The sequence below is a fragment of the Orcinus orca genome, chromosome 12 (genome assembly GCF_937001465.1).
Source record: "Orcinus orca chromosome 12, mOrcOrc1.1, whole genome shotgun sequence".
Lineage (NCBI taxonomy): Eukaryota > Metazoa > Chordata > Mammalia > Artiodactyla > Delphinidae > Orcinus > Orcinus orca.
Genome location: NC_064570.1, coordinates 87,959,548 through 87,986,829, shown reverse-complemented (window position 1 = coordinate 87,986,829; position 27,282 = coordinate 87,959,548). Strand labels below are relative to the sequence as shown.

The 27,282-nt window shown below is 39.8% G+C and overlaps 1 protein-coding gene and 1 long non-coding RNA gene across 10 annotated transcripts in view; both read left to right on the top strand.

Annotated features, from left to right (window-relative positions):
- Positions 1 to 24,985, top strand: part of PHF3 (PHD finger protein 3) — a 103,543-nt gene extending 78,558 nt beyond the window's left edge. For all 9 annotated transcript variants that reach the window (XM_004282509.4, XM_033410629.2, XM_033410631.2 and 6 more), the window contains 7 exons: positions 13,677 to 13,808; positions 14,702 to 14,837; positions 16,603 to 16,798; positions 17,307 to 17,454; positions 19,631 to 19,720; positions 21,710 to 21,905; positions 22,128 to 24,985. In XM_004282509.4, the coding sequence (XP_004282557.1) occupies positions 13,677 to 13,808; positions 14,702 to 14,837; positions 16,603 to 16,798; positions 17,307 to 17,454; positions 19,631 to 19,720; positions 21,710 to 21,905; positions 22,128 to 24,247 (3,018 nt within the window). In that variant the 3' untranslated portion in view covers positions 24,248 to 24,985. The remainder of the gene's footprint in view (positions 1 to 13,676; positions 13,809 to 14,701; positions 14,838 to 16,602; positions 16,799 to 17,306; positions 17,455 to 19,630; positions 19,721 to 21,709; positions 21,906 to 22,127) is intronic.
- LOC125960634 (uncharacterized) lies at positions 3,212 to 11,298 on the top strand. Its single transcript, XR_007470499.1, has 2 exons — positions 3,212 to 3,292; positions 10,736 to 11,298. It is a non-coding gene; the product is annotated as an uncharacterized LOC125960634 (long non-coding RNA).
- Positions 24,986 to 27,282: the final 2,297 nt, after the last annotated feature.

The following is a 27,282-nucleotide window of genomic DNA, read 5'->3' as shown; positions in this document are numbered from 1 at the left end:
TGCAGTGGTACATGGGAGTGTTTTCTTAATTTCTCTTTCAGATTTTTCATCATTAGTGTACAGGAATGCAAGAGATTTCTGTGCATTAATTTTGTATCCTGCTACTTTACCAGATTCATTGATTGGCTCTCGTAGTTTTCTGGTAGCATCTTTGGGATTGTCTATGTATAGTATCATGCCATCTGCAAACAGTGACAGTTTTACATCTTCTTTTCCATTTGGATTCCTTTTATTTCTTTTGCTTCTCTGATTGGTGTGGCTAAAACTTCCAAAACCATGTTGACTGATAGTGGTGAGAGTGGGCAGCCTTGTCTTGTTCCTGATCTTAGTGGAAATGGTTTCAGTTTTTCACCATTGAGGACGATGTTGGCTGTGGGTTAGTCATATATGGCCCTTATTACATAGAGGTAAGTTCCCTCTATGCCTACTTTCTAGAGGGTTTTAATCATAAGTGGGTGTTGAATTTTGTCAAAAGCTTTCTCTGCATCTATTGAGATGATCATATGGTTTTTCTTCAGTTTGTCAATATGGTGTATCACATTGATTGATTTGCATATATTGAAGAATCTTTGCATTCCTGTGATAAAACCCATTTGATCATGGTGTCTGATCTTTTTCATGTGCTGCTGGATTCTGTTAGCTAGTATTTTGTTGAGGACTTTTGCATCTATGTTCATCAGTGATATTGGTCTGTAGGTTTCTTTTTTTGTCACATCTTTGTCTGCTTTTGGTATCAGGGTGATGGTGGCCTCATAGAATGAGTTTGGGAGTGTTCCTTCCTCTGCTGTATTTTGGAAGAGTTTGAGAGGGATAGGTGATAGCTCTTGTGTAAATGTTTGATGGAATTTGCCTGTGAATCCATCTGGTCCTGGGCCTTTGTTGGAAGATATTTAATCACAGTTTCAATTTCAGTGCTTGTGATTGGTCTGATTCTGTTTTCTATTTCTTCCTGGTTCAGTCTTGGACGGTTGTGCTTTTCTAAGAATTGGTCCATTTCTTACAGGGTATCCATTTTATTGGTATATAGTTGCTTGTAGTAATCTCTCATGATCCTTTGTATTTTTGCTGTGTCAGTTGTTACTTCTCCTTTTTCATTTCTAATTCTGTTGATGTGAGTCTTCTCCGTTTTTTTCTTGATGAGTCTGGCTAGTGGTTTATCAGTTTTGTTTATCTTCTCAAAGAACCAGCTTTTAGTTTTATTGATCTTTGCCATTGTTTCCTTCATTTCTTGTTCATTTATATCTGATCTGATTATGATTTCTTTCCTTCTAACTTTGGGGTTTTTTTCATCGTATTTCTCTGATTGCTTTAGGTGTAAGGTTAGGTTGTTTATTTGAGTTGTTTCTTGTTTCTTGAGGTAGGAATGTATTGCTATAAACTTCCCTCTTAGAACTGCTTTTGCTGCATCCCGTAGGTTTTGGGTCATCGTGTTTTCATTTTCATTTGTTTCTAGGTATTTTTTGATTTCCTCTGAGTTCTTAAGTGATCTCTTGGTTATTAAGTAGGGTATTGTTTAGCCTCCATGTGTTTGTATTTTTCACAGATTTTTTTCCTGTAATTGATATCTAGTCACATAGCGTTGTGGTCGAATGGATACCTGATACGATTTCAATTTTCTTAAATTTACCAATGCTTGATTTGTGACCCAAGATATGATCTATCCTGGAGAATGTTCCATGATCACTTGAGAAGAAAGTGTATTCTGTTGTTTTTGGATGGAGTGTCCTATAAATATCAATTAAGTCCATCTTGTTTAATGTATTATTTAAAGCTTGTGTTTCCTTTTTTTATTTTCATTTTGGATGATCTGTCCATTGATGAAAGTGGGGTGTTAAAGTCCCCTACTATGATTGTGTTACTGTCAGTTTCCCATTTTATTGTTGTTAGCATTTGCCTTATGTATTGAGGTGTTCCTGTGTTGGGTGCATAAATATGGACAATTGTTATATCTTCTTGGATTGATCACTTGATTATTATGTAGTGTCCTTCTTTGTCTCTTGTAATAGTCTTTATTTTAAGGTTTATTTTGTCTGATATGAGAATTGCTACTGCAGCTTTCTTTTGATTTCCATTTGCATGGAATACTATTTTCCATGACCTCACTTTCAGTCTGAATGTGCCTGTGGGTCTGAAGTGGGTCTCTTGTAGACAGTATATATACAGGTCTCATTTTTGTATCCATTCAGGCAGTGTATGTCTTTTAGTTGGAGTATTTAATCCATTTACATTTAAGGTAGTTATTGATATGTGTGTTCCTATTAACCATTTTTTAAATAGTTTTGGGTTTGTTATTGTAGGTGTTTTCCTTCTCTTGTGTTTTCTGCCTAGAGAAGTTCCTTTAGCATTTATTATAAAGCTGGTTTGGTGGTGCTGAATTCTCTTAGCTTTTGCTTGTCTGTAAAGGTTTTAATTTCTCCATTGAATCTGAATGAGATCCTTGCTGGGTAGAGTAATCTTTGGTTGTGGGTTTTTCTCTTTCATCACTTTAAATATGTCCTGCCTTTCTCTTCTGGTTTTCAGAGTTTCTGCTGAAAAATCACCTGTTAACCTTATGTGGATTCTCCTGTATGTTATTTGTTGCTTTTCCCTTGCTCCTCTTAATATTTTTTCCTTATGTTTAATTTTTGATAGTTTGATTAATATGTGTCTTGGCGTGTTTCTCCTTGGATTTATCCTGTATGGGACTCTCTGCACTTTCTGATCTTGATTATTTTCTTTCCCATATTAGGGAAGTTTTCAACTGTAATCTGTTCAGGTATTTTCTTGGTCCCTGTTTTTTTTCTCTTCTTCTGGAACCTCTGTAAGTTGAATGTTTGTGCGTTTAATGTTGTCCCAGAGGTCTCAGAGTGTCCTCAATTCTTTTCATTCTTTTTTCTTTATTCTGCTCTGTAGTTGTTATTTACACTATTTTATCTTTCAGGCACTTATCTGTTCTTCTGCCTCAGTTATTCTGCTATTGATTCCTTCTAGAGGATTTTTTATTTCATTTATTGTGGTGTTCATCATTGTTTGTTTACTCTTTAGTTCTTCTAGATCCTTGTTAAACGTTTCTTGTATTTTCTCCATCCTATTTCCAAGATTTTGGATCATCTTTACTATCATTATTCTGAATTCTTTTTCAGGTAGACTGCCTATTTCCTCTTCATGTGTTAGGTCTGGTGGGTTTTTATCTTGCTCCTTCATCTGCTGTGTGTTTCTCTGTCTTCTCATTTTACTGTGTTTGGGGTATCCTTTTTGCGGACTGCAGGTTCGTAGCTCTCGTTGTTTTTGGTGTCTGTCCCCAGTGGTTAAGGTTGGTTCTGTGGCTTGTGTAGGCTTCCTGGTGGAGGGTATCAGTGTGTATGTTCTGGTGGGTGGGGATGGACCTTGTCTTTCTCGTGGACCGGACTGCGTCTGGTGGTGTGTTTGGGGTGTCTGTGAACTTCATATGACTTTAGGCAGCCTCTCTGCTAATGGGTGGGGTTTTCTTCCTGTCTTGCTAGTTGTTTGGCGTAGGGTGTCCAGCACTGTAGCTTGCTGGTCATTGAGTGCAGCTGGGTCTTAGCGTTGATTTGGAGATCTCTAGGAGACCTTTCACTGTTCGATATTACCTGGGGCTGGGAGGTCTGTGGTGGACCAGTGTCCTGAACTCAGCTCTCCCACCTCCGAGGCACAAGCCTGACACCCAGCTGGAGCACCAAGAACCTGTCAGCCACACGGCTCAGTAGAAAAGGGAGAAAAAGAAAGAAACAAAGAAAAATAAAGTAATTAAAGTAAAAAATATATTATTAAAGATAAAAAAATAATAAAGTAAAAAACGAAAGAGAGAGCAACCATATGTTAAAACAAATCCATCAATGATAACAAGCATTAAGAACTTTATTAAAAAAAAAAGACAGACAGAACCCTAGGACAAATGGTAAAAGCGAAGGTATATAGACAAAATCACACAAAGAAGCATACACATAGACCCTCACAAGGAGAAAAGGGAAAAATATATATATATAAAAAGAGAAAGGAAGAGAGCAACCAAATCAGTAACTCTACCAATGATAATAAGCTCTAAATAGTAAACTAAGGTAAACATAAAAGCAGTAACACATTAGATGCAGAAAGCCAACCCCAAGTCTACAGTTGCTCCCAAAGTCCACCGCCTCAATTTTGGGGTGATTCGTTGTCTAATCAGGTATTCCACAGATGCAGGGTACATCAAGTTGATTGTGGGGATTTAATCTGCTGCTCCTGAGGCTGCTGGGAGAGATTTCCCTTTCTCTTCTTTGTTCGCACAGCTCCCGGGGCTCAGCTTTGTATCTGGCCCTTCCTCTGTGTGTAGGTCACCTGAGGGCATCTGTTCTTCACTCAGACAGGAGGGGGTTAAATTAACAGCTGATTAGGGGGCTCTGGCTCACTCAGGACGCGGGGAGGGAGGGGTACGGATGTGGGGCGAGCCTGCGGCGGCAGCGGCCGGCATGACGTTGCACCAGCCTGAGGTGCACCGTGCGTTCTCCCGGGGTAGTTGTCCCTGGATCATAGGACCCTGGCAGTGGCGGGCTGCACAGGCTCCCGGAAGGGGGGTGTGGATAGTGACCTGTGCTCGCACACAGGCTTCTTGTGGCGGCGGCAGCAGCCTTAGCGTCTCATGCCCGTTTCTGGTCTCTGCACTGATAGCTGCGGCCTGCGCCCATCTGTGAAGCTTGTTTAGGTGGTGCTCTGTATCCCCTCTCGTGCACCCCAAAATAATGTTCTCTGGCCTCTTAGGCAGGACCATACCTTTTCCCGAAGCCGGAGCCTCAGCTCCCAGCCCTGCCAACCCCGGCGGGTGAGCACACAAGCCTCACGGGCTGGTGAGCGCCAGTCAGCACTGATCCTCTGTGTGGGAATCTCTCCGCTTTTCCCTCTGCATCCCTGTTGCTGCGCTCTCCTCCGCGGCTCCAAAGCTTCCCCCTCTGCCACCCGCAGTCTCCGCCCATGAAGGAGCTTCCTAGTGTGTGGAAACTTTCCTGCTTCACAGCTCCCTCCGACTGGTGCAGGTCCTGTCCCTATTCTTTTGTCTCTGATTTTTCTTTTTTCTTTTGCGCTCCCCAGGTACGTGGGGAGTTTCTTGCCTTTTGGGAGGTCTGAGGTCTTCTGCTAGCGTTCAGTAGGTGTTCTGTAGGGTTTGTTCCATGTTTAGATGTATTTCTGATGTATTTGTGAGGAGGAAGGTGATCTCCCCTTCTTATTCCTGCACCATCTTGAAGCTGTCTCCTCTATTTCTTTTTTTTTTTTTCCCCTGGGAGGTGATCTTCCCCTTTGTAATTAGTGTGAGTATCAACACTGGCCTTTTTTTTTTTACATCTTATTTGGAGTATAATTGCTTTACAATGGTGTGTTAGTTTCTGCTTTATAACAAAGTGAATCAGTTATACATATACATTTGTTCCCATATCTCCTCCCTCTTGCTTCTCCCTCCCTCCCACCCTCCCTATCCCACCCATCCAGGTGGTCACAAAGCACCCAGTTGATCTCCCTCTGCTATGTGGCTGCTTCCCACTAGCTATCTATTTTACGTTTAGTCGTGTATATATGTCCATGCCACTCTCTCGCTTTGTCACAGCTTACCCTTTCCCCTACCCATATCCTTAAGTCTATTCTCCAGTAGGTCTGTGTCTTTATTCCCGTCTTACCCCTAGTTTCTTCATATTTTTTTTTTCTTAGATTCCATATAGATGTGTTAGCATATGGTATTTGTCTTTCTCTTTCTGACTTACTTCTCTCTGTATGACAGACTATGGGTCCAACCACCTCACTACAAATAACTTGATTTCGTTTCTTTTTACGGCTGAGTAATATTCCATTGTATATATGTGCCACATCTTCTTTATCCATTCATCCTATGATGGACACTTAGGTTGTTTCCATCTCTGGGCTATTGTAAATAGAGCTGCAATGAACATTTTGGAACATGACGCTTTTTGAATTATGGTTTTCTCAGGGCATATGCCCAGTAGTGGGATTGCTGGGTCATATGGTAGTTCTATTTTTAGTTTTTTCAGGAACCTCCATACTGTTCTGCATAGTGGCTGTACCAATTCATATTCCCAGCAGCACTGCAAGAGTGTTCCCTTTTCTCCACACCCTCTCCAGCATTTATTGTTTCTAGATTTTTTTTTTTTGCGGTACACGGGCCTCTCACTGCTGCGGCCTCTCCTGTTGCAGAGCACAGGCTCCGGACGCGCAGGCTCAGTGGCCATGGCTCACAGGCCCAGCCGCTCCGCAGCATGTGGGATCCTCCCAGACCGGGGCACGAACCTGTGTCCCCTGCATCAGCAGGCAGACTCTCAACCACTGTGCCACCAGGGAAGCCCTGTTTCTAGATTTTTTGATGATGGCCATTCTGACTGGTGTGAGATGATATCTCATTGTAGTTTTGATTTGCATTTCTCTAATGATTAATGATGTTGAGCATTCTTTCATGTGTTTGTTGGCAATCTGTATATCTTTTTTGGAGAAATGTCTATTTAGGTCTTCGGCCCATTTTTGGATTGGGTTGTTTGTTTTTTTGTTATTGAGCTTCATGACCTGCTTATAAATTTTGGAGATTAATCCTTTGTCAGTTGCTTCATTTGCAAATTTTTTTTCCATTCTGAGCATTGTCTTTTGGTCTTGTTTATGGTTTCCTTTGCTCTGCAAAAGCTTTTAAGTTTCATTAGGTCCCACTTGTTTATTTTTATTTCCATTTCTCTAGGAGGTGGGTCAAAAAGGACCTTGCTGTGGTTTATGTCATAGAGTGTTCTGCCTTTGTTTACCTCTAAGAGAGTTTGATAGTTTCTGGCCTTACATTTAGGTATTTAATCCATTTTGAGCTTATTTTTGTGTATGGTGTTAGGGAGTGATCTAATCTCATACTTTTACATGTACCTGTCCAGTTTTCCCAGCACCACTTATTGAGAGGCTGTCCTTCCTCCACTGTACATTCCTGCCTCCTTTATCAAAGATAAGGTGATGCTATGTGCGTGGGTTTATCTCTGGGCTTTCTATCCTGTTCCATTGATCTATATTTCTGTTTTTGTGTCAGTACCATACTGTCTTGGTTAGTGTAGCTTTGTAGTATAGTCTGAAGTCAGGGAGCCTGATTCCTCCAGCTCCGTTTTTCGTTCTCAAGATTGCTTTGGCTATTTGGAGTCTTTTGTGTTTCCATACATATTGTGAAATTTTTTTTCTAGTTCTGTGGAAAATGCCAGTGGTAGTTTGATAGGGATTGCATTGAATGTGTAGATTGCTTTGGGTAGTAGAGTCATTTTCACAATGTTGATTATTCCAATCCAAGAACATGGTATATCTCTCCATCTATTTGTATCATCTTTAATTTCCTTCATCACTGTCTTAATTTTCTGCATACACATCTTTGTCTCCTTAGGTTGGTTTATTTCTAGATATTTTATTCTTTTTGTTGCAATGGTAAATGGGAGTGTTTTCTTGATTACACTTTCAGATTTTTCATCATTAGTGTATAGGAATGCCAGAGATTTCTGTGCATTAATTGTGTATCCTGCAACTTTACCAAATTCATTGATTAGCTCTAGTAGTTTTCTGGTAGCATCTTTAGGATTCTCTATGTATAGTATCATGTCATCTGCAAACAGTGATAGCTTTGCTCCTTCTTTTCCGACTTGTATTCCTTTTATTTCCTTTTCTTCTCTGATTGCTGTGGCTAAAAATTCCAAAACTATGTTGAGTAAGAGTGGTGAGAGTGGGCAACCTTGTCTTGTTCCTGATCTTAGTGGAAATGCTTTCTTTCAGTTTTTCACCATTGAGGACGATGTTGGCTGTGGGTTAGTCATATATGGCCTTTATTATGTTGAGGAAAGTTCCCTCTATGCCTACTTTCTAGAGGGTTTTTATCATAAATGGGTGTTGAATTTTGTCGAAAGCTTTCTCTGCATCTATTGAGATGATCATATGGTTTTTCTCCTTCAGTTTGTTAATATGGTGTATCACGTTGATTGATTTGCGTATATTGAAGATTCCTTGCATTCCTGGAGTAAACCCCACTTGATCATGGTGTATGATCCTTTTAATGTGCTGTTGGATTATGTTTGCTAGTATTTTGCTGAGGATTTTTGCATCTATGTTCGTCAGTGATAGTGGCCTGTAGTTTTCTTTCTTTGTGACATCCTTTTCTGGTTTTGGTATCAGGGTGATGGTGGCCTCCTAGAATGAGTTTGGGAGTTTTCTCCCTCTGCTATATTTTGGAAGATTTTGAGAAGGATAGGTGTTAGCTCCTTTCTAAGTGTTTGATAAAATTCGCCTGTGAAGCCATCTGGTCCTGGGCTTTTGTTTGTTGGAAGATTTTTAATCGCAGTTTCAATTTCAGTGCTTGTGATTGGTCTGTTCGTATTTTCTATTTCTTCCTGATTCAGTCTTGGCAGGTTGTGCATTTCTAAGAATTTGTCCATTTCTTCCAGTTTGTCCATTTTATTGGCATAGAGTTGCTTGTAGTAATCTCTCATCCTCTCTTCTATTTCTGCAGTGTCAGCTGTTACTTCTCCTTTTTCATTTCTAATTCTGTTGATTTGAGTCTTCTCCCTTTTTTTTTTGATGAGTCTGGCTAATAGTTTATCAATTTTGTTTATCTTCTCAAAGAACCAGCTTGTAGTTTTATTTATCTTTCCTATCGTTTCCTTCATTTCTTTTTCATTTATTTCTGATCTGATCTTTATGATTTCTTTCCTTCTGCTAACTTTGGGGTTTTGTTGTTCTTCTTTCTCTAATTGCTTTAGGTGCAAGGTTAGGTTGTTTATTCGAGAGGTTTCCTGTTTCTTAAGGTAGGATTGTATTGCTATAAACTTCCTCATAGAACTGCTTTTGCTGCATCCCATAGGTTTTGGGTCATCAGGTCTCCATTGTCATTTGTTTCTAGGTATTTTTTGATTTCCTCTTTGATTTCTTCAGTGATCACTTCGTTATTAAGTCGTGTATTGTTTAGCCTCCATGTATCTGTTTTTTTTACAGATCTCTTCCTGTAATTGATATCTAGTATCATAGCGTTGTGGTCGGAAAAGATACTTCATACAATTTCAATTTTCTTAAATTTACCGATGCTTGACTTGTGACCCAAGATATGATCTATCCTGGAGAGTGTTCCATGAGCACTTGAGAAAAATGTGTATTCTGTTGTTTTTGGGTGGAATGTATTCTAAATATCAATTAAGTCCATCTTGTTTAATGTATCATTTAAAACTTGTGTGTCCTTATTTAATTTCATTTTGGATATCTGTCCATTGGTGAAAGTGGGGTGTTAAGGTCCCCTACTATGAATGTGTTACTGTCAATTTCCCCTTTTATTGCTGTTAGTATTTGCCTTATGTATTGAGGTGCTCCTATGCTGCGTGCATAAATATTTACAATTGTTATATCTTTTTCTTGGATCGATCCCTTGATCATTATGTAGTGTCCTTCTTTGTCTCTTCTAATAGTCTTTATTTTAAAGTCTATTTTGTCTGATATGAGAATTGCTACTCCAGCTTTCTTTTGGTTTCCATTTGCATGGAATACCTTTTTCCATCCCCTTACTTTCAGTCTGTGTGTTCTCTAGGTCTGAAGTGGGTCTCTTATAGACAGCATATATATGGGTCTTGTTTTTGTATCCATTCAGCCAGTCTGTGTCTTTTGGTGGGAGCATTTAATCCATTTACATTTACGGTAATTATCGATATGTATGTTCCTATTACCATTTTCTTAATTGTTTTGGGTTTTTTATTGTGGGTCTTTTCCTTCTCTTGTGTTTCTTGCCTAGATGAGTTCCTTTAGTATTTGTTGTAAAGCTGGTTTGGTGGTGCTGAACTCTCTCAGCTTTTGCTTGTCTGTAAAGGTTTTAATTTCTCCATCAAATCTGAATGAGATCCTTGCTGGGTAGAGTAATCTTGGTTGTAGGTTTTTCCTCTTCATCACTTTAAATATGTCCTGCCAGTCCCTTCTGGCTTGCAGAGTTTCTGCTGAAAGATCAGCTGTTAACCTTATGGGGATTCCCTTGTGTGTTATTTGTTGTTTTTCCCTTGCTGCTTTTAATATGTTTTTTTTGTATTTAATTTTTGATAGTTTGATTAATATGTGTCTTGGCGTGTTTCTCCTTGGATTTATCCTGTATGGGACTCTCTGTGCTTCCTGGACTTGCTTAACTATTTCCTTTCTCTTATTAGGGAAGTCAACTATAATCTCTTCAAATATGTTCTCAGTCCCTTTCTTTTTCTCTTCTTCTTCTGGAACCCCTATAATTCGAAAGTTGGTGCGTTTAATGTTGTCCCAGAGGTCTCTGAGACTGTCCTCAGTTCTTTTCATTCTTTTTTCTTTTTTCTGCTCTGCAGTAGTTATTTCTACTATTTTATCTTCCAGGTCACTTATCCGTTCTTCTGCCTCAGTTATTCTGCTATTGATCCCATCTAGATTATTTTTAATTTTATTTATTGTGTTGTTCACTGTTGCTTGTTTCATCTTTAGTTCTTCTAGGTCCTTGTTAAATGTTTCTTGCATTTTCTCTATTCCATTTCCAAGATTTTGGGTCATCTTTACTATCATTATTCTGAATTATTTTTCAGGTAGACTGCCTATTTCCTCTTCATTTGTTACATCTGGTGGGTTTTTATCTTGCTCCTTCATCTGCGGTATGTTTTTCTGTCTTCTCATTTTGCTTATCTTACTGTGTTTGGGGTCTCCTTTTTGCAGGCTGCAGGTTCATAGTTCCCTTTTTTTTTGGTGTCTGTCCCCAGTGGCTAAGGTTGGTTCAGTGGGTTGTGTGGGCTTCCTGGTGTAGGGGACTAGTGCCTGTGTTCTGGTGGATGAGGCTGGGTCGTGTCTTTCTGGTGGGCAGGTCCACATCTGGTGGTGTGTTTTGGGGTGTCTGTGGACTTATTATGATTTTAGGCAGCCTCTCTGCTAATGGTTGGGGTTGTGTTCCTGTCTTGCTAGTTGTTTGGCATACGGTGTCCAGCACTGTAGCTTGCTGGTCGTTGAGTGAACCTGGGTGCTGGCGTTGAGATGGAGATCTCTGGGAGATTTTCGCCATTTTATATTATGTGGAGCTGGGAGGTCTCTTGTGGACCAGTGTCCTGAAGTTGGCTCTCCCACCTCAGAGGCACAGCACTGACTCCTGGCTGCAGCACCAAGAGCCTTTCATCCACACAGCTCAGAATTGAAAGGGAGAAAAGGTAAAAATAAAGGAAGAAAGAAAAGAAGAGGATAAAATAAAATAAAATGAAGTAAGGTAAAATAAAATAAGGTTATTAAAATAAAAAATAATTATTAAGAAAAAAAAATTTTTTTAAGAAAAAAAGAAACGGATGGATAGAACGTAGGACAAATGGTGAAAGCAAAGCTATACAGACAGAAATCTCACACAGAAGCATACACATACACACTCACAAAAAGGAAAAGGGGAAAAAATAATAAATCTTGCTCTCAAAGTCCACCTCCTCAATTTGGGATGATGCGTTGTCTATTCAGGTATTGCACAGATGCAGGGTACAAGAAGTTGATTGTGGAGCTTTAATCCGCTGCTTCTGAGGCTGCTGGGAGAGATTTCCCTTCTCTTCTTTGTTGGCACAGCTCCCGTGTTCAGCTTCGGATCTGGCCCCGCCTCTGCGTGTAGTTCGCTGGAGGGCGTCTGTTTTTTGCTCAGACAGGGCAGGGTTAAAGGAGCCGCTGATTCGGGGGCTCTGGCTCACTCAGGCTGTGGGGAGGGAGGGGCACGGAGTGCGGGGCGAGCTTGATGCGGCAGAGGTGGGCGTGACTTTGCACCATCCTGAGGCATGCCATGTGTTCTTCCGGGGAAGTTGTCCCTGGATCCCAGGACCCTGGCAGTGGCGGGCTGCACAGGCTCCCGGAAGGGAGGTGTGGATAGTGTCCTGTGCTCACACACAGGCTTGTTGGTGGCGGCAGCACCAGCCTTAGCGTCTCCCGCCCGTCTCTGGGGTCCGCGCTGTTAGCCGCGGCTCGCACTCGTCTCTGGAGCTCCTTTAAGCAGCGCTCTTCATCCCCTCTCCTCGCGCACCAGGAAACAAAGAGGGAAGAAAAAGTCTCTTCCCTTTTCGGCAGGTCCACACTTTTCCCCGCACTCCCTCCTGGCTAGCCGTGGCGCACTAACCCCCTTCAGGCTGTGTTCACGCCGCCAACCCCAGTCCTCTCCCTGTGCTCCGACGGAAGCCCGAACCTCAGCTACCAGCCCCGCCCACCCCGGCGGGTGAGCAGACAAGCCTCTCGGGCTGGTGATTGCCGGTCGGCACCGATCCTCTGTGCGGGAATCTCCCCGCTTTGCCCTCCGCACCCCTGTTGCTGCGCTCTCCTCCACAGCATCCCCAGTCTGCCACCCGCAGTCTCCACTCGCGAAGGGGCTCCTAGTGTGTGGAAAACTTGCCTCCTTCGTTGCTCCCTCCCACTGGTGCAGGTCCTGTCCCTATTCTTTGTCTCTGTTTATTCTTTTTTCTTTTGCCCTACCCAGGCACGTGGGGAGTTTCTTGCCTTTTGGGAGGTCTGAGGTATTCTGCCAGCGTTCAGTAGGTGTTCTGTAGGGGTTGTTCCACGTGTAGATGTATTTCTGGTGTATCTGTGGGGAGGAAGGTGATCTCCGTGTCTTACTCTTCCGCCATCTTCCCTCTCTCTCTGTGTATTGCATATTTAAAACTAAAAAATTCTGAAAGTTACTAATGCTGAGAGTTTTCATTGGGGGTTTGTGAACTTGAAATATCTTTGAAGGTGAGGTGAATATGTGACTTCAAATTATCGTGACCGCAAGATAGCCACATTATCCACTGTTTTTATTACAATGGCCTTAGAGTATTAGCCCTTTATTCTGGAAAATAGTGGTTTCTTATATATGAACTCTACATGATTCACCTAATCTTAGCATTAATCCTCCATGTTGATCTTCTACCAAATTTAGTTTGTTGTGCAAGAGGCCTTAATTTGATACATTACACTAAGTCACATATTTCTTTAATTTCCCCTTGTATAATTTCTCGTATTTTGCAAATATTATCACCATCTCTTTTTTCGCTTCGTATCCCAAATGTGCATGTGCCTCTCTTCTTTGAAACTGTGGCTGCAGGTGTCATCTGCATGGGAGACCAGCTGTTTCTTTCTTTGGGCTGTGTATCTGATTTCTTTCTTTAAAGGAAGATTTGCACTTAACAGTGACAAGACAAATGACCGGATCCATCTTTACCTTCCTTAACCCATTCCACTCTCAGCTACCTTTTACTAGTTCTGTCTGCTCTTGCTTATTTATTATGCTTTGTTGCTGAGCTTGTTCCCTGTCACAGAGTAAGCTCCATCAGGAGCCTTCTGATGGGGGATTGCCCGTTTCTGTGGTTCGACTAAATTTCTGCTGCTGTGGGAGATGTTAGAACATCAAGTTAGGAATCTAAGAGGAACTTGATTGTTATTTCTCTGTGGCACCTGCTGAAATACTAGATCAGAAAGCAGATTTTAAATGTAAATATCATGTTTCATCACTTTGCAAATTAGATTACACTTCAGCTGCTTCCAGTTACTGTACATGTAAACTTCCCCAGGCTGACGTATGAGGTCAATTCTTAAAACGCCAGCACTTAAAACTGACATTTGCAAGTACTCAGTATATGTTTGTTGCTTGAGAGACTACCTAAAGGTTAAAAATCATCTGTGATTAACTGTGAAGTTTTCTTTAAAATATGTCCTATTAGACCATAGAGATGATTGAGAAAGAACAGAGAGAAGTGGAAAGACGACCAATCACCAAGATAACTCATAAAGGTGAGATAGAAATTGAGAGTGATGCTCCAATGAAAGAACAGGAAGCAGCCATGGAGATTCAGGTAAATTATGATAATAAAAATAACATGTTTTATAGTGCTCAAAACATGAAGATTCAGAAAAGATTTATTTGACCGTTTTTGATAGAAGGGAAAATGTTTATATTTAACCATTTTCTTCTGTTAATACTTACGGTAATATCAAACTGAGCCTCACTCACATTAAATGATTCACTTGGAATATAAAAATAAAGGAGGGCAGACTTCCCTGGTGGCACAGTGGTTAAGAATCCGCCTGCCAGTGCAGGGTACATGGGTTTGAACCCTGGTCCGGGAAGATCCCACATGCCACAGAGCAGCTAAGCCTGTGCGCCACAACTACTGAGCCTGCGCTCTATAGCCTGCGAGCCACAAGTGCTGAGCCTGCGCTCTAGAGCCCACGAGCCACAACTACTGAAGCCCACGCGCCTAGAGCCTGTGCTCCGCAACAAGAGAAGCCACTGCTTCTCTTGTTCTTAAAGTAGAAAAAGGAATTTTTTAAACTGTGTATTTATTAGAGTTGTCTCTATTATTGGTTTAATGTTGTTTTGAGAGTGTTTAAAGCATTGTTTTTCTGTACGTAGTGTGCAGACCACCTGCATCACAGGCCTCGAAATATGCAGGTGCTTCTTAAGATAGACTAGTTTGAGAGCAGGTGTAGCTTTTCTTACTTTCAAATATCAATGAGAAAATAATAGATCTTGTTAGAGGCCTTGAAGAATGAGAAATGTTTGAGTTTTTGCTCTGTTTTGTGTCATAATTAACATCTAGCATTTATTTTTTAAAGAAATCGTGAAAAACAACCTATGAATGGAGCAGTTTGATTTTGGAAAAATATCAGTATGAAATAACAGATGGTTTAAATAATTGAGGCCAAAGTTTTTCTGTTAACCTATTTTTACTCTCACTGTTGTTAGGAACCTACAGCTAATAAGTCAATGGAGAAGACAGAAGGATCTGACAAACAGAAAGAAGAGATTGACTCCTTATCTAAAGATACCACTAATCAACACAGACAACATCTTTTTGATCTTAACTGCAAAATTTGCATAGGTAATTTGAAGTATTTCTTCCTAAATGTTGCTTTCATTTTAAAAGGGGAATACTTGTAAATTATAATTTAAATAGGTTTTTGTTTTCCCAGTACTGGTGCAGAGTCAGATTGTGACTTAGTAGTAGTAGTGAAATCAATTTAGTAAGTAGTTCACTAGCATTTCAAAAACAAACGAAAACAGAATAGAAAATATCACGGTGAATTGCACTGTTAAAGATAAGTATGATTTTGAGAGACTTTAGTTCCAGTTATTTATGTATAACAAAAAGACCCACACATGCATACATACATGTATACACACACATGTGCACAGAGACACAGGGGTATGTGGAGTGTGCGTGTGTATGTAAGTAATGGATCATGATATAAAATGTTACTTTGCAGATTATGATAAAAATTGCTGAAAACCTGCTTTGGTAGGCCATATGAAACATTTTAGTCTTCTATCTAAGAGCAGTGGGTAGTGATTGAAGGGATTTGAGCAGGGGAGTGATATGATCAGCTTGGAATTTTATGAAGATTTCTCTGACTTTGAGTAGAGATGATGATGAAAGAAGCCAAGAGAAGAAGGAGCGAGGCTAGGTGGCAGGCGTTTGTGCACTAGTGCAAGAGGGAGATGCAGGTGCTTTTAATTAAAGGGAGGCTTTGAGATACTCAGGTTAGGTAATATTGACAGATGTTAGAGACTGGATTTAGGGCATAAGAAATGGGGATGTGTTGAGCAAGAGTTTAAGTTTATATTCAGTTTATTGGTAAAGGTGGAGGACGAGAGTTTTTTAAACTCTAGAGATGTAGCTCTGGAGTTTTATTTTTTTACAGTGGTATGCTAAAGGACTGATACATACTTTGTTCAGTAAGATGAAAAATTTTTCAGGTTAGTTAACATGCTGCCCTCCATCATTGTTTTGGAGACTAGGCAGCTTTCTTATAATAAAAATGACATATCTTCTCAAAATTGTGTGTTCACAGTTGGTACAATGGTAAAGACTTAAAGGGCAGGGTGTTTTTAGACATTGTTATCCTTGAAGAAAGCTATCCATGGTTTACTAGTATTTTTAGTATACTCATTAGGTTTTTGTCTGGGAAAAATCTTAATAATTTTTTTGTTAATTCTATTAATTTCTACTAATTTTCATGATTAAAGTTATATTTATAATTAATATAATATTTAATATTATAATATTTCAATAAATTTAATGGTAGCACACAAAATATTTGTTAAATACTACTGTACTTGACCTATTTTCATAAAGTTTGAGTTTTCCTTCTTGATTCTATAGAGAAAATCAATGTCATTTTCTAGACTTTTACTAGTGTTTTTTCATGCTTAGTAACTAAGTAGCATTGTAGTATGCATATGTCACGGACTGCTGCTATATGTAACACGAAGTAGGTATACAGATTTTTTTTACTTAGTTCCTCATGTTACCTCTCAAGACGGTTGGAATTTGTTGTAGTTTAGTTTAAAAAATGTTTGATAGGGAATCAGGAAACCATTTTTAGGTTCTGGTTGTAATGTTTCCTTTTCAAAAGCTTGTCTGAGTTGTTTAACATTCTCTTTTTTTTTTTGATTTTTCACATCAGTAAGGGAGGTGTTCTAGAACTCATTGTGAGAAATGATGATAGTTACAAATTACCCCAGTAAATGTATGGTTATGCAACAGTGCAGTCAGGGAAACTGAATAACTTTAGAAGTGAAAATGGATGAAGTTACAGAAATTTCAGTTTCCAAAAGTGGTATAAATTGGTATTTTCTGGCTTCAGGTCGAATGGCACCGCCTGTAGATGATCTTTCTCCAAAAAAAGTGAAAGTTGTTGTTGGAGTATCTCGTAAACATTCAGACAATGAAGCAGAAAGTATAGCAGATGCTTTGTCTTCAACCTCAAATATTTTGGCCTCTGAATTCTTTGAAGAGGAGAAACAAGAGTCTCCAAAGTCAACATTCTCTTCTGCTCCACGGTAATTTTCTGTTAGTTATAATTTCTATTCTTTATAGCTCTTTGCCATATTATACTTGGAAGTCTTCAAAAACTTTAGAAAAGTGACATGTTTCTTAAGAAAGAAACCTTTCTTTTGAGACAGTAACTGTACCTTCCTGTACCCTAATTGAGATTTTTAAAAAGACTCTAAAAATTAATTTAGAGACTTGAGTGTGTGGGGACTTGACTTTAAAACTCTCCTTAATTGCATTAGCTCCAAGAGGCAGGAGATAAGTCATTAAAGAAAAATTGCTTGCATTTCTCTGGACCATATTAGTCCACAAGACAGCCTAGAAGAAAGACTTTGTAAAAACATGGCTATGTAAATATAAGTACATTAAAGTGAAAATATAAACTCTTTAATCATAGCCTTTACATATTTTGGTTTTCTTGACATGCTAAAATAGAAATGATTGATGAGTAAATAGAAAACGCATTTATTCATGAGCAGATCTTTAGGCTGAAAACTTCTTAATGTCATTTTTTAGTCCAGAGATGCCTGGAACTGTTGAAGTTGAGTCTACCTTCCTGGCTCGATTGAACTTCATCTGGAAAGGTTTTATCAACATGCCATCTGTAGCAAAATTTGTTACCAAAGCCTACCCAGTGTCTGGTTCCCCTGAGTACTTGACAGAGGTACTGTGAACTTTTCTACCCTTCTATGCCTGGGTTGACATATATGTTTCTGAAGCCACAAGGCAAAGAAACAACATAATAAAATTAAAATATTTAATTTTCATTCATGATAGAAATATTTATTGACAGTGATCCTTAAACCATTCAGTTAATGGAATTATGAGTCCACGAATGGAGTTTTAGAACTGTAGAAAATTGTGCCCTGATGTATTAAACCCACATGTCTTGTACTCTTCCCAAGATGTATTCTCTGTCAGAATTAAAGATTAATGAGTGTCTGCGTGGATATCTAAGTTTTTCTTTAAGTACAGACTTACGTAAAAGATGGACATATTTATGGCCTACAGTGTTAGCTTGTCAAGGAGAGTTTTTCATTGTTATCAAGTCTTACAATTCCCCTACTGCTTAAATTTCCCCAGCTTCATGACTGTGGTCCTTTACCTGGCCATTTCTGTGAATATAGATACACACCCAGTTGACCCTTGAGCAACACAGTTTTGAACTGCATGGTCCACTTATACACGGATTTCTTCAATAGTGAAAACCACAGTACCACGTGACCTGCAGTTGGTTGAATCCTCAGGTGTGGAACCGTGTATACGGAGGGACAACTGTAGGTTATACTCGGATTATCAACTGCGCAGAGGGTGGGCACCCTTACTTAACCCCCATGTTGTTCAAGGGTGAGCTGTCTAGTTGAGACTCGCCAGTTAGTTGACAGTCCTGAGAGCAGTGACCTTGGTTGCTGCAGTGGTGCCCTTGGTTGGTTTTATACCTGAGGGAATAGGAAGGGACTACTATGCAGTGTTTATGAGAAACAAGCAGCTGTAGTATTATAGTATTAGGATAAGTGAGAAAGTACAATGTTTTCTGAACTCTTTTGAATAAAGTTTGTATTTCTCTGTGTTTCTGCAGAAGGAAAATAAATCAGTATATGTGTACTGTATTTTTGTTGAGATTATATTTTGCTATTATGTTCATATCTATCATTTTTTCCATTCATTCTCAGTCTGCTGACCATAAAGGCAAAAGTTTTTAAAAAAATGGTTTTCAGTATTTTATAAAACTTAAATCATATATATGCCTGTTCTTTTTTAAGACTAATATAAACTTTTCTTTGTATTAGGATGAAATTAGTTTGACTCAATGTAATGTTGCTTATCTAATCTCCATCAGCTTATTTGTCTAGTTGTGTTTTTGATTAATAAACGACTTAATTATTTTACATATAGTTTGGTTGGCAAGTAATATTTTAGATACATTGATTTTATAAGAAAAAAATTCAGTGCTTTTCTTTTTGAACAAATCTGTTTAGAAATTTAGTCTTTGATTAGTCCTTGGTGACGATAACTCTTCTTTTAAATGGATAACTAAGTCCTAAACTACGGGACCCTTTTGATTTTAAACAAAACTATTATTCTCTTTTCTGAGCCAGTTTCTGTGTGATTGCTTTCCAGAACTCCACCTCTGCTTTCTACTTATTTTTAGTTTGATTTGGACTAAAATCCCAAATAAAGCAATTAATCATTTAAATTTAATAGAATTTATATCGATTAATTATGTTTTTTATGATTTTTCTCTCTTCATAAAAAACAAATATACTGATTAAAGTTTGAAATATTCTTAATTGTACAGCTCTTGATTGATTTTATGTATAGTCATCTGTTCTCAGAAAGATTATGCCTTTAAAAAATAATGAACCTTGCATTATTACAATGTTATTCTTTTCTGTGCAAAAATATCCTCTATAATTAAGCTTGATAACTTCTGAAATCCAGCTGTTAGTGATAAAGGCATACCCCAACTCACTACCACCAAAAAAAAGGGAGGGGAGGTGGAAGGGGAAAAACAGTGTCCCCTAATATTTTGGAATCTGTTGTACTCTTCCTGGATTGTCAAAGTGGGATGCTTGCACTGCTTCTTTCTCTTGACCTCAGATTCTTTCTTAACTGTATTTTGGGCATCCATCTCAGTCATTTGGAGTTGACATTTGAGGTAAAGCCTAATTGCTCTTCCTGTACTTTATTATGTTCTCTGATGCATTTTATAATCTTACTTACTTGTTTTTTTTTTAATCACTGTTTCAGATTAGTCTTAGAGCTAAGTTTGTATGAAGTATAGACATTATAATAAATATAATCTGTATACATTGATCACCTTCATGTCGTTACCACAGGATCTACCAGATAGTATTCAAGTCGGTGGTAGAATATCACCTCAGACAGTTTGGGATTATGTGGAAAAAATTAAAGCCTCAGGAACCAAGGTGAGGAGAACTTTTTTTCACTCTACCAATGTGAGACAGTATTTGAAAAGTAAACCACTGAGAGTTCTTGTGCAGGGTCCCCAGGGGAGGGAGCCAGTACAAGTACTAAATGTACATAATATGCCTGACAAAGCTGAACTATAGCCATTGCTAGAGCTCAAAGCACAGCATTCCTTTCGTGGTATGCTCTCTCAGTGATTTCTGTCACTGTTTTGAAAGAAATGTTTTAGAGTAAGTATTGAGATTTCATCCTGGAATTTTGCCTTGCTTTGATTGTAGACATTTGTTTTAGTTGGGGCATAGGCTAAGCCGTTGGGACAAAGAGACCCTAAAGTTGTTCATTTTCCTGCTATGTTAGGTGGGTCAGTAGTTCAGGGCTTCAGGCCGTTCGATTAAGCAGGGATGAGGCTCCTCTGTCTTGTTATTTTGCTGTTTGCAAGACTGTTGTCCTTATCATTCAAGCAGGGTCAGAGCTGACTTAGCAGCACCAAGTGGGAAAAAAAGAATGTCTGTCCAGTTGTTTTAGAAGCAAGACCTAGAACTTGCAGTTATCTTTTCACTTCTTCTAACTTCCATTGGCAAGAGCTTACTCATAAACTTCATATTGGCTGCTAAGGAGGCTGGGAAGTGTGATGTCTATTGGATGGCCATGTGCCCAACTAAAAGTTAAGCGTTCTCTTTGTAATAGGAGGAAATGAGGAGGATGGATACTGGGAGATAATTAGTAGCCTCTATAGCAATATCTCTCTTTTTCTTTTCTCTCTCTATATCTTCTATCATTTCTTTAACTCAAAGAACATAACTACACAGGAATATTTAATCATTAGAAGAAATCATTTTTCCCTCCAAGGATGGTAATACCCAGCATATTATAGACATTCAAAAAATAAATTTTGAATAAACGAACATTAACTTTTTTATCTTTTATGATCAGAAGTCTTTAGTAAGATTAGTAGTGATCCATAATGGATAATCTTCAGCTGAAACTAATATTTTTTCCAATATAGATTTTAGAATTTAAACTGATACTGTATTAGAATACAAATAAAACTTCGAAGCAGTACAAAAAAGTTACTACATTTACTTGCTTTCACTTTCTCATGATAGCAAAAGTCATAGGAAAGTATTGGGAGGTATTCCTCTTGGTTGTTTGGGGAGTGCTCTTGATCTGCCCCTCTGGTACTGCCCAGTGTGCTTCCATCTGGACTTGTCGGCCCCAAAGGAGGACACTCGGGATGACAGACCTCTTAGAAGAGGTAGAGCCATAGTTCAGCTCATTCATGTGTCTTCTCTAGGATCTTGCATCAGTTTAGGCTTTGCAGTAGATCTGGCTCTCCCCATTTCATTTTTCATGAAGAAGCATCCGTTTTTCACACTACCAAATTAACACCAAATTGGGACTGTCTTTTCTATCTGAAGCAAAGCCAAGAGCCCAGAGGCAAGCAAATAAGTTCCTCAGTAAGCCAAGTGATTTGACAGAACTTATGCTGTGTGTATTTGAGGTCTTTCACCAGCCCCCTTTATTCCTCGATTCAGTCCCTCTAACTTGGATTATCTGTGGATTTGTGCGTTTCTGTGTGTGTGTGTGTGTATGTGGTGGGGCACTGGTGGTGGCTGCTGTTAACTTGCAGTGTGCTGAGAATATAGGCAGCCCTCTGTAGAAGTTACAACTTTGGAAATGAGGACACAGTATAGGTATCAGGAGACGTGGCTTTAAATATCTTCTCTGCCACTGACAGGTGTGTCACCTTGCACAAATTAATTACCTTGGGACTCAGTTTCTATGGGACAGTTTCAGATAAAACAGATCCACCAGTGGACCAGCCAGGATCTTTTCCTAAGAGTTGTTTCCTTTTAGTATTCATATCTGCATTTAAGTAGTAACAGTCGTAAAATTCAACAGATTATTACTAATTGAGAATGGTATTTAAAACCAGGCTGTTGTTTAGGTTATTGTTTTAAACAACCATTTGTTATTTGCTTGAATAGGAAATTTGTGTGGTTCGCTTCACACCTGTGACTGAAGAAGATCAAATTTCTTACACTTTGCTGTTTGCATACTTCAGCAGCAGGAAGCGCTATGGAGTGGCCGCTAACAACATGAAGCAGGTTAAAGACATGTACCTAATCCCTCTGGGTGCCGCGGATAAAATCCCACACCCTCTTGTGCCCTTTGATGGACCTGGTAGGTATTCGTTTAAGAATAGAATATGAATGAAGTGAGGTGAGAGGCAGGGCCGGAGCAGGAGAGTGGACTCTGCTTTCCTTCTTGGGGCCCAGCCCTTTAGATCTGCTGTGACAGGGACAGGCACCCATTGAGGAGGCTGTAATAAACTAGATGCAAAATTTTACTCTTTATTGTAATGATTGAAAATGACTATTAATTGATGTTTTTGATTTTGTACAGGCCTTGAACTGCACAGACCTAATCTATTGCTGGGCTTAATTATTCGTCAAAAACTGAAACGACAGCACGGTGCCACTGCTGGTGCTGGTCACACAGCTGAGATGCCTGAAAGTGTACCAGTAACATTGCCGCCTGATAAAAAAAGTAAGGTAGAAGTTTCCACAGAGGAAGCAGCAGAAGAAGAAAATGACTTTTTTAATTCTTTTACAACTGTGTTGCACAAGCAAAGAAATAAGCCTCAGCAGACTCTTCAGGAAGACCCTCCAACGGTCATTGAACCTTTAGTGGAAGTCACCAAACAGGAGCCACCAAAACCTTTAAGATTCCTTCCTGGGGTCTTGATTGGCTGGGAAAATCAACCTTCTACTCTGGAATTGGCAAATAAACCTCTTCCTGTAGATGATATCCTTCAGAGCCTTTTGGGCACTACTGCTCAAGCATATGAACAGGCTCAGTCAGGGACAGAACAAAACACTCTTAAAGAAATTCCATTTATAAATGAGCAAGCCGACCTGAAAGCAGAGAAGATAGATACAGTGGAAGCAACTGATGGTGAAGCCAAGGAAGTGAAGGTTAAAGGAGATAAGACTTCAGAGTCGGCAGGTAGTTCAGTAGGAGAAGAGGCGTCCGGAATGGGGGCCTCTTCTGTTTCTGCTGGGCCTTTGACAAGCCTTAGTCTCAGAGGTAAACCACCAGATGTTTCTACAGAAGCATTCCTAACAAATTTATCGATGCAGTCAAAACAAGAGGAGACTGTGGAGAGTAAAGAGAGAGCGCTAAAAAGACAGCTGCTACAAGATCAAGAGAATAACTTGCAAGATAATTGGACTTCAAATACTAGTTCTCCCTGCAGGTCTAATGTAGGAAAAGGAAACGTAGATGGTAACGTGAGTTGCAGTGAAAACCTTGCTGCTAATACGACACGGGCCCCGCAGTTTATCAACCTGAAAAGGGACCCTAGGCAGGCAGCAGGGCGGAGTCAGCAGGCGTCCGCTCCAGAAAGCAGGGACGGAGATAGCTGCCGGCATGGAGAGAAGCAGCCCCCGCCCGGCCTATTGCACAGGGAGCAGTTAACCGAACAAAGCAGTGTTGAGGACAAGTTGCCTTCTGTAGAGAGAAACTCATGTATTCAGCAGAGTGATGATTCTGGGGCTGTACAGAACTCGCCATCAGCAGAAAACATACGCACCTCTCCAACGGAACAAGCAAAACCCTTACAGGAGGAGATTCTAATGCAAAATATTGAAACCGTGCAGCCATTTCGAAGAGGATCCGTGGCAGCAGCGTCGCATTTTGAGGCTGGAAACACACGTCGATCTGAACTTCCTGCTAAGAGCGTCAGCTTCCCCTCCAGAAGCGCCAGCCCCAGAGCAAGTGCAAACTGTTCACCCGTAAGGCCACAGCAGCCCAGCCTTCAGCATCTCAAGTGTAGCCCGCCTGGATTTCCATTTCCGGGGCCTCCACATTTCCCCCCACAAAGCATGTTTGCATTCCCGCCACATCTGCCACCCCCGTTGCTTCCCCCTCCGGGCTTTGGCTTTGCTCAGAACCCCATGGTTCCCTGGCCACCTGTCGTGCATCTGACAGGCCAACCGCAACGTATGATGGGTCCCCTCTCGCAAGCGTCACGGTATCTAGGCCCGCAAAATTTTTACCAGATTAAAGACGTTCGGAGGCCAGAAAGGCGCCATAGTGACCCTTGGGGTAGGCAAGACCAACAGCAACTGGATAGACCGTTTAACAGGGGTAAGGGGGATCGTCAGAGATTTTACAGTGATTCACACCACCTGAAAAGAGAGCGCCATGAGAAGGGGTGGGAGCAGGAATCCGAAAGGCACAGGCGCAGAGACAGAGCCCAGGACAAGGACAGAGACAGGAAGAGCAGGGAGGAAGGGCACAAGGGTCAGGAGAGGGCACGGCCGCCGCACGGGGAGCGAGGAGTGGACGGAAGAGCGAGCAGAGACAGCAGGGCTGTAGACAGGAAGGCAGACACGCCCAAGGGTGAAGACCAGGAGAAGGACAGAGAGCGGGAGAAGAGTAAGCATAGAGAAGGCGAGAAGGACCGAGACAGGCACCACAGAGACAGGGACCACGGCGACAGAGCCAAAGGCAAAAGGTGAAGCCGGCAGGCTGCCGCAGGGGTACATTGAAATAGCTGTTAAACGTTGTGTCTTTAAACCTTTGTATGATTGCCTGCTAGGGTCGTGCCCCTTTTGCATTTTTAATATTGGTGGTTTGCAGGACAGTAAATTCTGTGTGTTGGTGCAGAGCGCCCCGGGCCACTGCTCTTCATCCCTTCTTCACGCCAACCACCCCCCCTAGTTCTAGGAATTTAATGTTTTTAAAAGTTTTACATTGCTGTATATTCAAAGATTTGTTTTATTAATATGCAATAAAGGCTTAGAAATTTTAGTTTTATTCCTTAATTGGTAAATATGGTTAATCATGGAATATATTTACTGCCTCTAGTGAATGTCCTTTATATAATGACTAATTTGAGAGTAACGTGTACTCTGTAAGTTTGTTTTAAATTGCACTGTTTTTAAAGAAACTGTAGAGGAGCAACAAAAAGCCAAGCAACTTGGTAATTGGATTATATTAATCATTTAGTTGAGCAGTTTTTGACCAAGAATCAGAAACCCAAGGAGTACATTTATTGCTTTAGTCTGCACTCATTGAAGGCGTTTGTTACCGTACTACAGCTTTGTGGTAGTCCATTGTTTTCCTTTTCGGCTCTTCAGAAACTTGAATACTTAAGCTTGTACATGATCTTGTGTTTTGCTATCCTTTTTACTGTACAATGTAAATATTTTAAGGGATATTTTGATTCTAAATATGATAAAAGAATTTCTCACCTATTTTGTGTGTGTGATTTGAAATTCAGTAGTAAAAGAATTTCTTCTTTGAGGCTTTACATACCTTCAGACATTGTTCTTCTCTTACTCAGCCAAGAGCATATAGGCTAAGATGAGGAGAAAAACGATTTCTTTATCTTCGATTATAGGCTATTGAGATAAATCGTGTAGTTCTGAAGAGGCTAGAAGTTGAAACTGCCACTGAAAAACTGTGCAGCTATAACCCACTTTGTAGGTATGTTTCTGAAAATTGGTACACCGTCAGAGTTTGGTACACTGACTAATCATTGTAAGACCACAAATTTTATTTAAGAGAAACGTATTGTGAATCTTTCTGTAAAACGTGTAATTAACTGTAATTTGTTTGGGGGGTAAATAACTACAGTGTCATATGCTCGTTTTTCTTGAAAGCACAGGGAGGCTGTTGCTAATCCAAACCTAAATTTATTTACACCCTTAACTACATATACTGTATTGATTGCTATAATTTAAAGCAGTGGCTACCAAATGATACTAACACTTGAGACCAAAAGGAGGGAAAGAAAAGCCAGTATTTTAACTTACCTGTATTAATGAAGAAAAATATACATGACTTCACAAAATTAAGAAGATAAAGTTTGTTTTCCTAAAAAGTCTACAGATTAGAGTTAAAAATGGGTTTTGAAACTGATTCAGCCTTGCTGTTTTTACTGGGGAGAAAATGAGTGGAAATTCAAAACCAAACCATTTTGTCTAACTTGCAGCAACTTGAGACCCCCCCTTTTTTTTTTGTCATCCATATCCTCTGAAATTTATCATCATATATGTTCTAAAACAGAGGACTTGTATTCAAATAAAGTTTTTTAAAAAATTTGCTCTACTTTTCTTTTGCGAGCTGACTTGTTAGAAAACAAGTCAGTCTGCCAACAAAAAAACCTAAGGTCAGTCAGCTTTTGCACCATTATGAAGAAATTGTTCTCAAGGTTTTACCAAAAAAAGTCCCCAAACCAAAATAAAAATTAGCTTTTTTATTTTCAAATGCAGTAATCCCTTGGTATCCTTTGGGGCACTGGTTCCAGGAACTCCCCACCTGGACCAAAATCCGCAGATGCTCAAGTCCCTTATATAAAAGGGCATAGTATTTGCATATAGCCTACACACATCCTCTTGTATGCTTTAAATCATCTCTAGATTACTTGCAATTTTATAAACCTAATACAATGTATATGAGATGTAAATAGTTGTAAATGTGATGCAAATGATATGTAAATAGTTGCCGGTGCACAGTAAATTCAAGTTTTGCTTTTTGGAACTTTCTGAAATTTTTTTCTCCTATCTGGTGGTTGAATTCAAGGATGTAGAACCCACAGACACGGAGGGTCAACTGTATGTATGTCAGTAAATCTGCTTTCACTGATCTATCTGGTCGAGGGTTGATGAGACAGCAGATTTCTTTTGCAAGGTACAAGAAGAATGGATTAACCAACTGAAGAAAGCCTTTAAGTCAGTTTTTGATTACCTCTTAGCCAATAGTTTTTTATACATATTGTTGGGAAATTTAAAATTCTTTCTTCATATCTCGTAGAATCACGGTAGATCCCATAGAGCCCTCTGTTAGTAATGACTGTCTGGTACTACAAGGCTGCTAAATGCTGGAACCAGGCTTCCTAACCGCTGGGACTGAAATATTGTGGAGAGTAGGTATGGACATATTGAGTATTTTGAGGCTTTTAACTTGTGAGGAAAGAAAGAGAAAAAGAGAAAAGTTCTCAAATGAGTAGTAGTTGCTCCAAAGCCATTCTCATTCTTTCAGTTTCACCTACCAACCATCCTTACACAAACTAATAGTTATATGAAGGTCATCTTTTAGTTTCTCCTGTTTTAAGAAAAGCTTGCTCTTTAAAAACAGTTTGATGTTTTCAAATATTTAGAACCATCTTAAGACAGTTTATACACACCTGTTAAGTAAAATGTACCAGGGTGTCTCAGTACTTACGAAGTCCGCCCCTTGTAATCCTTTTGTCGGTAAGAAAGCCTCCATGAACACTCCGTACGTCAGACCTCATGTTGAGCGCTTTATGTGAACCTCGGTCAGCCTGCAAGGTGACGACTCACCTTAGAGCTGAGGCAACTGGGACTTAGAAAAGTTGGAAAACTCATCCAAGGTTAGACTGCTGTTGTCAGAGCTGGAATCCTAGCTCAGTTCTACTTTTCTCCAAAGTCTGAATGTGTGGTGGTTGTGCTCTCAGAATGGAGAATGGGAGAGGGGCAGAAGCCTGATGATTACACACACCTTTCACAGCCCTTTTTCTGTCACCATC